The sequence below is a fragment of the Vollenhovia emeryi genome, unplaced genomic scaffold (genome assembly GCF_000949405.1).
Source record: "Vollenhovia emeryi isolate VEMERY1.0 unplaced genomic scaffold, V.emery_V1.0 DF939138.1, whole genome shotgun sequence".
NCBI lineage: Eukaryota > Metazoa > Arthropoda > Insecta > Hymenoptera > Formicidae > Vollenhovia > Vollenhovia emeryi.
Genome location: NW_011967228.1, coordinates 2,576,525 through 2,589,821, shown reverse-complemented (window position 1 = coordinate 2,589,821; position 13,297 = coordinate 2,576,525). Strand labels below are relative to the sequence as shown.

The 13,297-nt window shown below is 40.2% G+C and overlaps 1 protein-coding gene across 1 annotated transcript; it reads left to right on the top strand.

Annotated features, from left to right (window-relative positions):
• The first annotated feature begins 10,732 nt into the window (after positions 1-10,732).
• LOC105567413 lies at positions 10,733-13,072 on the top strand. Its single transcript, XM_012022277.1, has 2 exons — positions 10,733-11,682; positions 12,129-13,072. The coding sequence occupies exons 1-2, from the start codon at positions 11,420-11,422 to the stop codon at positions 12,304-12,306; spliced, it is 441 nt and encodes a 146-aa protein (XP_011877667.1). The 5' UTR covers positions 10,733-11,419; the 3' UTR covers positions 12,307-13,072.
• Positions 13,073-13,297: the final 225 nt, after the last annotated feature.

Below are 13,297 nucleotides of genomic sequence, written 5' to 3'. Positions count from 1 at the left end.
GGAGAGGGAGAGAGGGAGAGAGGGAGGGAGAGGGGGAGAGAGAGAGAGAGAGAGAGAGAGAGAGAGAGAGAGAGAGAGAGAGAGAGAGAGGGAGGGAGAGATGATTAACTTTTAGAAAGTATTTAACTATAACGCAATGTTTCACAACAAACTCAACAAGTAAACAATGTGTTAGTAAATAATTTTAGATAGATGTTATAAATAAATTTACTTTTTATAGCGTGTTTGTACACATTACAAAAATTAATTAAAAATATAGCCTGTATGCGCATGATGCATTAATCAGAACATCGATACGTGCATCGTTGCGTTTAGGCAAACCGAACACATGTGGTTCTGTTCTGTGCTAAATCGCACGCATCATCATTATCCAGTAATAAAGATAATGATGACGCGTGCGATTTAGCGCAGAACTAACCGCTAATTTCTAACGATTTCTCGACAGTTTCTTAAGATTGAACCTGATCGAAAGATACGATTTTACCTGACGTCTGACATAGACTAATGGGCGTCAATGGATTAACTATTTAATCTCAGCGTTTCAGCATGTGCCCTATATTTTTCAATTACACATTACGCTCCACAAATTGCCATATCTAATGTTTGTCTGAACATGTAAGAATGTGATTATAAATGTGCAAGAGTAGATCATATGCGGAAAGAAACTGGTTGTTGATGTAATTAGGGGAACTACTTAATTTTGTTTTAATTAATTTTGTTATTGATGCAATTTCTATTATTTATAAATTATAATATATTTGTTAGAAAAGCATCGTTTCTACAGAGCAAAGAGAAATGTATAACATCACCATTTTTATATTAAATAAATTGATTGCCAGTAAAATGAAAGACAGCGTTAGAAACCGCATAATGTTAATGTAAAAAATATGTATAATTTAAATATGTATTTGTAGATACGCACGATTACCTCTTGTTTAACATATAGAATTAAATTTGTTCTTTTCATATATTTTGATTAACTTTCATTTACACACCTAACGGAGACTTTTTTTCTTCAATCGTGCCGCTTGTTCGGCTGTAATTGTTACCGGGGAACGTTCATTTATTTCTGCGTCCGCAATTTGTTTACATTGTTACTGCTCGGAAAGAAAGATGACGAGAAGAAGGATTAACAGAAATAAACTGCAGTGCTCACTGGGTGATTGTCTAGCGAGTTTTATCGTAAATATACATACGTAATCATTCGCGAACATTTGATCTTTTCCGATAAGCTCCTCGCGTAATCGCGGGACAGTTATGATGCAGATGATAATTCGATGTCGTCCATCGACTGTCCTGCACATATTTCTCTCTCTTTCTCTATCTCTCTTTTTCTCTACAACTCTCCGTTGCGTCGTAACACATTTGCCGGGATTTAGAACTTGTCACTGTTACTTATGTCGTGACTCGCGTCGCCGGTGAACAGCATTAAATTCATGAATGACACTTTCTCGCCGTCCATCACGAAAGAAATCAATTTCGTAATGTTACGTACCACGCCGCACACATTATGTGGTACGGTCATTAGATTGCATTTTCGTGGATCTGACGACGTTTGACGATTATTAGCGATGAGTCGCGCGAACTTTCGCGCATAACAACTGATTCGCGTAATCGCGGCGGAGACAGTTTGTTCTCGTAAGAGCTCGTAATCGCCTAAATCGTTTTCGTCTCCCGAAGTCGATTTTCTCTTCCGCGCCCGATTTAGACCCCACGTAAGCGCCCCCGGGGACTTTTCATTTTTTCCTCCACTGTCACGTCGGGTGGCACCTGCTCACGGTGACGAAGACTGCGAATGTCTTTGCGATTTGTAACACTCGATTGCTCGTGATTTCCGTATTCGCGACGTGACGTTATGACAACCTGACGAGACATGCATTATCATTTTTGTAAAAGAGTTTCGAGAATTGCGTCCACAGTGACAGCAAGAGACAGAGAAGACCCGGCGATATCTGTCTGGTTTCTGGCATGAGACGATTTCCGTAATCATGATGCAACTATATAATGTCTTCCCGTAACTTTTCAAAGAATCATCTCATACGTAATATTTATCGAAAATGGTCGAAAAAGTTTAGACCATTACGATCTTCTTTTACCTTCCGAAAGTCTTGTCTCGACTAAACGTGATCTCTCGACCGAACTGTACCACCTGAAAATCTCCGGCATCATTTTGCACGTAGACTATCGCGCTAAGATCTTTCTCCGAATCGGGGTGAGCTGCACCTCACAGCGCAATTCACGCTAAATTATACAGATAGAAACAACGCATCGGTTTATCACAATAGTCAGATCGCGTCGGATGCATACGAGCATCAAAATACAGCTGTTATAAATCCCCTTAGACACGGGGGATGAGCAGGTGGTAAGTAGACCAGAGAATCAAACGAACCGCGATTTGGTCATCGCCGGTGTTTTAAGGCCAGCGGAAAGTTCGCAGTTTGTGTAATCGATGTTGCGGTTCCGCAGGCTGTGAAAACTGGAGTAACTGGGCAATACGCGACCGAAGGTTTTCCAACCCTGGCGAAAATTTTACGTGAGAGACGACGTTTATATTTATTTATGAAGAGTTCTGTCGACAGCTGCATTGTTTATCAAGAGTTTTATCGATGGTTACACCGTTTGGAAGTACATTTGCAAACACCTGGTTAATTCGTTACTGACAATAACATGTTACAAACACTTAGAAGACTATAATGAAACAATCATAAATGACTCCATGTTTAAATTTATATCTCGCAAACAGTTCAATAAATGTTTTAAAACTCGACTGAAACATTGACTCGACATTTAAACAAACCTCTTGTGAGCTTTTAACAGACATATTATTGTCGCCTGGGAATATCGTTACGTTGGCCTTTCGTCTTTTCCACCGACTTAGGAGGCCGGCGCTTCTTCTCCATTTTTTCTTATTCGCTTTTTGCGCGCGTCGCGCATGTGCATTGTCCCGTAAATGCATCGGCCTGCTTGCGCACCTCCTTGCATTCCGTAATCATCGCGGGCCACGAAATGTTCAACCTTAACACGACGCGGATTTGACGTCATCCCGGATGCACGTTATTAAAATATGGATGCTATACAGACGGTGTCAATGCTGTTAAGCCGGAATTACGCAAAAATATGTTGCATCGTACCGTTTACCGCGAATCTGGGTTAACGATCCAAGTTTCTATAAATATTTCTGCATTGCTTAAGTGAAAGGATCGCACGTGAATCTTCCGTTAAGGGGATCAGCCTTAGAATTACAATTTTTAATGAATTTATTCGCCGTTGGCTCGCCGGAGCTGCCTTTCAATTGTCGTGACTCTTTCAGTTTCCTACGCGATTGGAACTCTGTCTACCGAATACAATAAACAACTTATATTTTTACTTTATTACCACACGCGGAATTGGGTAAACGATTAATCTTAAGTCACGAAAGTAGATGTCGGTTGTTTTGTTAAGTAGAAGAATGAAACTCTGGAAGAGAAATGTGAGTCTTGTCTTCCATAGATTTGTGTATAAATTCTCTTATCCTATTCACCTCAATTCAACTGATATCACCGTGCCGAAGTTGGACTATCTCGGGGGGATAGGGGGGAGAGGAAAAGGGGGAAAGGAGATATTTATCGTTAGACAAGGTTAATAACGGCACGCGAAACATCCGGCATGTATGAATCTCGATCCGTGCTAACGTTAGCGTTTCATCTCGGCGCCGCGCCGGGCACGGATCCGTAGTCAAACGGTACTTGCTATATAGAGAAAGTCCCGTGAGAGTGCGAGATAAGGAGGATGAAATCGGGTGAAGGTGGCGAGAAGAGGGACAGGGAGAAAGAGAGAAAATGTTGTGTGGCCGGTGTCATCTTTGGCGCGCGGCGTTCTCTCTCAATGGGAGAGAATTCCGATGATGATGACGAAGGTAACATCCGCGCGACGGATGGCTCTTCGAGTTTAGTAGGTAAGTGGGTCGTGCCGTCCGGTTAATTACCGATCAGCCTCTCGATGGTGTATCACGTCGCATGCGAGATATTCACCGTCCGTCACTCGCGGCCGTTGTCATGCCTCAAGAGAAGCGGGTTCTTTCCTTTTATTTTCCTCGGCCTTTCCTTCCACGCCGGTCCACATTTCGGTCCACGTACTCTCCCGTAGCGCGACTCCTCTTTTCCCGCGCGCTCGTTCCTTTTTACTTTCAGGACTTTGCGCCGCGAATCGCCGCCGAAAACGAGACTCGCTTTAACGCGCCGAGGCGAACGCTGCTCTTACCTTTGCCTCGAATTTCGCCGGGCTGCTCCGATCGTTTCGGTATTTCTTACGTTACTTTGTCTGAATAGATATCGAAAGATTGCACGGAATGCTTGTGCTTTTATCCAGCCGGTCTCATTACCACGTCGTTTCGCAATAAGCCACTTTGGAGGTGGAATTAAAAAGTTATTACTTTTTCCACAGTCTATATTTTTCTAACAATCATCTCAAGTATATACCAGTCTGTATCGAAGGTACCATGTTATTTTCATCGATTTGCCGCACCCCGTCATTCTTCAGTGCGGACACAGTCACGTATGTTAATCAATTGAATGGTACCTGCTATAAGTATTAGCTGGACTGTCAGCTTTTTCAAAAGAATGCGACTGCGATTTCGTCTAATCGTGAGCAGTAAATTAAGGAATTGCGGCCGATGCAGCATGTTGACCGGGTTGCAATCGTGTCAAGAAAACACATCCGCGCTTGAAAACCATCAGAGCTAGCACATTGGTACATGAGTGCGACAAAAGGACAACTCTACCTTTCGCCGAGCGTTTTATGGGCTGGTTTCATCATCATCATCATCTCTCTATCTCTCTCGCTTCTATCTTTTTGTTTACTTTCACAAGTGCTCAACAAACAGACGTCGCCAAATGTTGAACTTACAAAATTATTTACAAAGCTGCTTTATATCTTTTTCTACGCCTCGAAGCGATCTTAATGTAATCAATCAATTATTACTCGTGTATATTACACTTATTTGTTTAACTATTTGCTACTTAAATGCACGTAGCGAACTAATGCATTACACGATTAATCGAATTTTCGACAGGCACAGAGCGACAGCGGAATTTAAGATTTTTCTCATTACGCTGTTACGAATGGTATTTCTTCTAATTATGTTTGTTCTCTCGTTTTCGACCACCGTTAGCGAAAGATAATTGAACGTAACGTTCGAGCAAAAACATCTCGATCCGCATGAACGGCACATGATGAACGGTACACGGTCTACTATCTACAATCTGCAATTTACGGTACACGATCGTTGGTTCCTCGCGATAAAGATTTCCTCCGGGAAAATAAATGCACGTAAAAAGAATAATAATAATACTATTACCGATGATTGATAGAATAATGTATGCCAGTTTGCACTTCTCGTGTTTTAAGCGATTTTTCTTTGATCTCTGAATCTTCGAATTACCACCGGTGAGAGTTTCAAAGAAGAGCGTGCTAAGTAGGTAACGCTACATCGGCTATTAATATGACGTCTAATACGCCTTCGGTGATTCTCGCATGGTTTTCATGTCAGTGAATTCTTTTCGCGATGCAACTTTCTTATCTTTTTACCGTCGGATCTTGTGCCTCAGATTTCAATTCCGCAACTGTTTTGCATGGATACGAAAAATAATTCTTGTTCGCAACGTTCGAGCTACAATATTAGCTACGATTAAACATTTTGTTTGTATCGTAATATCCTTTTACTATTATACAAATTTCCGATCGAAAATTGATCTGCAATCGATAATCTTCTTAATCTATGATTTTTTTACGGTTTTCTGCCATTCTTGATAAATCATTGAAAATCTTATTGCAACTCGCCGGGCACACGTCTGATGACATTCTTCACCGTACACTTAATTTTCAAGAAGAGAAATATAAATTCTGACGAGCTCTATTGAATATCGATGAGATTTATATGTTAATCTAATCCACTTTCTTCTTTTCAAAGAATGCACTTTACCTCTTCGCGGAGATATTGCGACATTATGGAGTCGTTTGCTACGCTCATTATAATTAATTAACTGTCGTAAAAGAGAAAAAAAGTGCCGTTTTGATTAATACCATACATTATTGTACATTGTGTGTAATTATGATAAATTGCGGTCTGCTATTTTGCCTCGGATACGATTTACGGATACATGTGTGCCAAGTGTCGTTTCTTCTTCTTCGATGCCCGTCTAACGGCACTAGTTGAACATCTCTGCTTAACGACTCTCACTGCCGTTCGCTATCGATTCCCCTGCGGCGGTCGCTCTTCCTCCACTATCATTCCGCGCGGTCCGGAAATGAGCATCCTATATCACGAAACGGGTTCTTTCTTGGTTTATCCGTTAAGCGTCATCGTGTAACTCTTTTCTTACATGGCAAAAAGGACGGAGGTATTATTCGCTAATTTCTCTGTGCTACTAGCCTGTTCTTGCGTGATCGAAATGTATCGACTTTTAAGAAGAACCGTTTTCACCGTCCGGCCAGAGTAACGGCGGCATTTATTTAGAAACGCCTAGATGGACGCGCGGATTTACGGATGACGATACAGCAAATAAATTAGAGGTAAATTTAGAAGTGAGAGATCGAAGTCTATAAGATATATATGTAATATTGTCGTTTAACGTTCCGCGGTGGGAAGATCAAATCCAAGATTAGGGCCATTCGAAGTATAATGGTTCAACTGGGATGTATTGCAATGTCTTCCAACGGTGTGATTGATAATTGTCATAAACTCTAAAATATTTATGGGAGAGTCACTAGAGGAGCGAATGAGAGCGCAAGAGAAAGAAAAGGATACATTTTATTGCTTGATAAACGACAATTAGATTTATCACCGAAGGCTAATCATATTTATCCTGGTTTCGCGGTCACCCCGAGTGGTCTGATAATCGTATAGAGCGAGTTTCTCACTTCGACCCGTGTGGCGAAATCGTATCGTACCATAAACAACACCGGATTGCCACACGGTGTACAATTGTACGCTACTGTTCCGTTGCAAAATGTTCATTAACTTGAACAAAATGTTTATTCGCACTTGAATAAAATGCTGTTGACCTGAATAAAAAAACTTGCATGCACATTTACTTCTCACGTGTTTTGATCCTCCTTGCAATACCCCACATTTTTCTCCGAGTTTCCGCGTTAAAGCATTTCTCTTCGGTGGAAAGGCAAAAAAAATCTGATGATCCGCAATCGCAGCACACATTTCTCTTTTCACAAAGAAAGTAGATAACGAAGCGATTCGCGATATCGTGCACCTGCCTTCCCCCCCCCCCCAAATTTATGATCGGAGTTAATCGCTCCGAACGGTTTTGTCCTTGGTCGCGGAATGAAGCTAGGTGTAATCGACGCGTTAAATTATTTATCGTACACTGTCGTAGTTCCACTTTCTTTACCGACATCACTTTTGGGGGACTTAATTGTAAGGCGCGCCGCAGTTTTCCAATTCGTCGCTTTAACGTTTTACGCGGGTATCGACGCGCCGATTAGCGAAACGTAAAACTTGCACCCGGCTTTTTGCCCGACGTGAAAGCACGTTTTCTTGGCTAATACTGTTTCCACATTAAGATCTCCCATAGAGCTCACCGACCACCTTGCATCGCTATTTATGAAGAGGATGTGTTTTTACAGCTGACCGGAAAACAAATTAGATTTAGAGGGATGTAGAGCAAAAGAAACAACTTACTGACAAATACATACAAAGTTAGACAAAGAAATCTTATTCGCTTTAAAGTTTGTCCTTGCTTAAACGGAGCTTCAAGTTTGAAAGTAATTCATGTGTATTCAAGCGAAATATTGTTGACAAATCATTTGATCGAATGTCTGATATTCCGTTGAAATCATACGCACATCAATGCATAGATCGAACATTGTCAACAGATGCACAAAAAGGATACATCTTAGATAACGATAACGTAAGGCGAAAGCCCTATCGTTACACTGAAATACAACTCGAGAGTAATTATTTGCAGTTCTCAAGTGTTTTAATGTCCTCGATTTGGATAAAAGCGACGGCGCGTTACCGCTCTTTCGACATTATATGCAGTTGGAGAGATCTTAGCCTTGACTAGAGTAAAATATCTTCGAAGCTTTGCACATATTGTGTCACACGCATGAAAACGTTCGCTAATCTCTCATGTAAACGCAAAATGTACTTCTTTATTCACTTTCTGCGTTATGATAATTATTCATCCCGGTGGAAGATAACGATGTTGAAGAATTTAATTACGGACGGTTACTTTATCGTCTATCTATTCATCTGAGATCTAACAAGGCATTAAAATCACCAGAATTCTGTTCAGGCTAACGAGCAGATGCGTTCAAATATTATACTGCGGCGATCTGCTGTTTGCCAAAATTTTATACAATTATAGAAACTGTAACAATTATACCCATCGTAATGATATAAAATATTCTTCATATTGAATGCCTGAAAAATTCAAATAGCTGCATTTTAGCGGGCGTGACTTTCCGTTTAAGCACTAATGAATAAAAGAACACCACATTATAGTATTTTGTGCGAAAGGCATCTTATAATATTTCTTGGTTTAAATTTATTATAAAGAGACGAAGGATTTGTCGAAGAGGGATAACAGTAATCCAAGTAATAATCATAGGTCTAGCAAAACGAGGGAAAAATGCAAACAAAGCAGGTTTTGATTCTTGCGGAACAAATTGATATTTACTATGCGTCTTCGGCTAGTATTATCAACAATTACATTATGCTATTCACTTGTAGTCGCAGTTGAGTCGATTGTTCCTAATTTAAAGCGGAAGCTGTGTTATCACCGCGAAACACAAGTCTCGAGTACGAAATGTGTGCGAGGAGCGTCGGAAATTTGCCAATATCCGCTAGTACGAGTTACGTGAACGTTCGCTTACACGACACGCATTGTCACGCATTGCAAAATGATAATCTCAAATTATTTCAGTCCGTCAGTAACTGCCAAATCAATATCGATGTGCATCAGTTTATACGTTTTTAAACTTTCTCTCGTGGCGTTTCACTCTTTTTCATCTGTTTTACGGTACATAATTGTTAATTACGCGAACATATTAATGATTCCTGTTGGCTAGTGTGCTATTAATTATTACTTGGATTCAGCAGATAATTATACATTTGTTATCTAATCGAATAACCGATTTCAATTCGTATCGTTATTTCATTGTTTCCAGACACGTTATTTTGGACTTAAATCGCGAAAATTACATACGGAAATGATACTCTTCCTATATTTTTATTTTAAATTAGGTTTGAGAAATTATACGCGAGTTTCTGCCGCAGGAAAAACTTGTCGAATTTTTCGCTTACGTACGACGCTTAACGCGTCTTTGACTTAATGTCGAAAAGGCAGACTTCGTTTTCCATCGAATATGCGAAATCACATCACGCCGAAGAAACTCGCTCGCAAAACGGTCCAGCGACCTTGTGCCGAATATTACAGCATGCTTCGAGCAGTTGTGTAATGTGACGTATTTCACGTGCTTGGACGCGTACGTGGGGGTTATATTAAGGTAGGTACTTGACCATGCAATGCGAACGCGCGGGTACACACAGTCAGTCGAGATAATTTCTAGCAGGTGAGCGAAGTTTCTACGGTCTAGTGTCGAAGAAAGAGTCGAATCTTCTCCTTCCTGTCATGTCTGCCGAAGCACATGTAGGCATCAATGGCAGGGCTAGACGTTTTGAATTAAGGCAACTGCAACGTTTCTACTGCGCGAACAACGATTGTACGGACGTGCCTTGCGGCACAATGTCTACATTGTAAAATGTACTTGCAGGTGAATCGTTACTTTCCAGAAGTTCGCACCTTGAATGTTATATAGGCTAACAAATTACTCGATTTGCCACGCGTTAATTTATAACTTAATATTTTTTTAAACAAATCTTTCAAGAGTTATATATTTTTAGTGTCTATCACATCTTTCAGTCTTTAATATTATTCGTACAAAATTAATTGAAGAATGCGCAAATAAATTTAGCAACTGATTTCGAGGAAAATCAATTAAATTAAAGCTTGCTCGAAAAGCTTAACAAGTAAATGTTTTTTATTATAATACGTTCATGTTTCTTTTAAAAATTGCTGAGAATGTGCTAAAAATTGTGAACGTGCATCTTGTTGCGCAATATTATAAATACTGCAACAATGTTGCACACGATAAAGTTTCGCAAAACGATTTTACAGAACCAAAGACACACTTTCGGTGGTAGAAATTGAGGTCGAAAGTATTATAATTAAATGTGCTTTTTTTCGAAAATCTTTATGTTATCATGAACATATCGCATAATGCGATTATATTGAAAAATCCATTTATCTCGCTTTATTGACGCCAGTAAAATTTTATTTAAATAATAAATTCGGAATTATTATCACGAAAAGTTTATATTAATAGAAATCTCCAACAGAATAATTTAAATTTTATATTAAATTAATTATTTTGCATACGAAAGAACATAAGTTAGCAGTAGCTTATATTGCACTTATGCACACACACACACACGTATTTAAAAAAGTATAAAATATTTTAAAATTGAAACAAAGCTTCTCGTTGATTCAACTGGCAATATGATTACTTTAATTATTTTAAAATTATTGATAAGTGCATTCACACATTATATGCATTAATAACTGAGAATTAACAAGTAGATTTTCACAAATTAATATTACAAAATGGAAATTTTTTAATATATAAATATTAATAATATGATTAATTAATATTAATAAATTAATTAAAACCTATTTTTAAGTCCTTGCGATCGTAAGAAGAATACACGCGGCTAGAGCTAAGAATACTGGCAATATCCAAATGTGTTTTTCTTTGCATATTAACAAATAGAATTAATATACAAGATACAATTTCATCGTATTTATTTAGCAGAATTGCAATATAAAAATACTTTAGAATTTTCTTATAATATTGCCAGCTGAAAATTTTATTTTTAGCCTTGATCCTTATACCTAACCCTTTCTTTGTAGGACACTAGCGTATTGCTTTACTACTTCAAGTATTTGGCGTGTGAGTAGTCGAACGATTAACTCGTACTATATGGATAACGGTAGAATATTTTCGTTATTCGAGAGAAAGGCGTGAAACGGGGAAAAAATGCGCGTGTTTTCCTGATAAAAAATTCATCGTTTGTCATTTCTCTCATACTACGGAGTAGTCTTGCATAAATTACTCGGTTAAGCTGATCTCATCTTTTACCTCACAGTAATATAATCTTTCTTGAAGGATTAACACAGAGATACAATTCGCGTACACATGAGGTTTTTCACAGTGCAGGTTTTTACGGTTCTCGTGCGTTGGTCCGTTTAAGGAGTCGGTCCGATTTCTCGCCGCGAAAATTCATTTTGGGTCGCTTTCCGGCCTCCTCTCCCGCGACCATTTGCGCTCGGTGGAACGTTCCGCTCTCCATCCCGAAGTTTTCGAAATGCGCTTACCTTCCGCTCGTTCTCTGCCCAGATCAACTGGCTGGCACTGTGCACTTCACCACTCTTGCGCCCACAGCTACTTTGTCACCGAAATCACAGATTCCTGCGTGATTCAGCGCAGCATCAAGCCGAGCCACCCATCAGACGAAGCATCCGAAATTCCGCCCACTGACTCTTCGCACTATCCTTCCCTATACCAGCGTCCAGGTCGCTGGACGCCGTCGTCGATCAGCAGGACCACTGGACGGAATACCGATCACGAGTGAGTCCCTCTTTCTTTCGGGAGGTGAAGAGTTGCGATGACTTCGAAGGGAGGCTTTCGTCACGGTGCACGCGATCCTTCTCTCGCGGGGTCAGGATCAGCGAGGCACATTTGCGTGTGAATGCTACATATGTCCCCGCGATGTCGCATACGCATGAGTCGTACACCAAGTATTACAATCGGTCCCGTGGGCGATAGGTATCGCGTCGCTCGCGTATCCAACGTGTACGACGCGTGTACGCGCGTGCAGTGAGGGCGTGCGTACGTGAGCTTACGGGTCCAACGGCCGATGCTGCGAGAATAGTCCGCCGCGCGGTGGTCCCACAGTTTAAGTATTGGTTAACCCAAGTGGGGTCCAAGCGCGCGCGTGAGAGGGGCTGCACCGCGGGCCTTAGGTGATCGTCTGCAAACTCCACGCCGCGCTCAGTCAAGGTCGCTTCACTCAGGTGGCCGTTCGAGGGGAAGTGGGAAGGTGTCTTCTTGACGGTGTCGGATCACGGGCAAGAGATCCTTGGGCCAAGGTCGCGTGCCGGTTCAAACTCCGCTGCGCCTCCGGTGAAGATAGAGGTTCGGTTTTCGATAATAAAAAGAAATGCGGATGTAATTTGTTCTTCGCCCGCGTAAATGCAGAGAATGTAATAAATTTCACGTCTCACGAGAATAAAAAATTTACTTCTTGTCTAATCTGTCATTAAGTATCTGTCATTAAGTAAAATGGTTTTGCTTCAATAAGTAAATCTTTATTTGTAACATTTGTTTTGTAATAGGTCCTTGTAAAATGGAACCAAGTCTGTTTTGAGGGAACATAAATTTTGTATCGAAAAGAAGAAAAAAAAGATGTGCCATGAATAAAAAAACGAATTGCGCGTGTAGCGTATGCATCGTGTTGCATTCTACATAATTGTTTCTATACTTAAATAGTCTAAAAAGACTACTTAATTTTAGTAATTAACGTAATTTTGAGGTATCACGGAATCCCTCTTTTCGCCCTTCCGTTATTCCTAAAATACACAAGCGTTATCTATACTACTATTATAAAGAGACAGAGTTTGTCAGTTTGATTGTTTGTGTCCGGTAACAACCAATGGACCGATTGAATTGAAATTTTAACACATGTTTCCTTATTATCTCGAGAGTGTCTTAGGCTATATATTATAGACATTGCGCACCTGGGGACTGCGCATGCGCAAATGATCACACACTGCGGACTGCGCATGCGCAAATGGCCCTATTATAGACATTGCGTACCTGTGGACTGCGCATTGAATACATTTGCGCATGCGCAAATGATCACAAAAAAATTAATATTATTTTGGACACACACAAACACTTGCGCGCGCACACGCATACGCACACATACTTTATTTTATCGGCAAAGAGAAACACACACGCGCATGCACACGCACACACACACACACACGCACACACACACTTTATTCTAACAAAAATTGTGGAATAACATGTATAAATAGACTACACACCATATATTTCATTGATTAAAGCAAAAATAAATAAAACAATGTTTTATTCTTTTTCGAAAATTTTTGAAAAACATAAATAGCTTTAAATTGCCGGGTGTCCCATAGAGGGTAAATAAAGCAAGGCAAACTGAATA

What these genes read in the sequence shown, in the direction of transcription:
- LOC105567413 (XM_012022277.1), top strand. Translation starts at nt 11,420, where the DNA reads ATGCGCTTACCTTCCGCTCGTTCTCTGCCCAGATCAACTGGCTGGCAC. An exon ending in GGACGGAATACCGATCACGA is followed by an intron (nt 11,683 to 12,128) that starts GTGAGTCCCTCT and finishes CGCTTCACTCAG; the next exon opens with GTGGCCGTTCGAGGGGAAGT.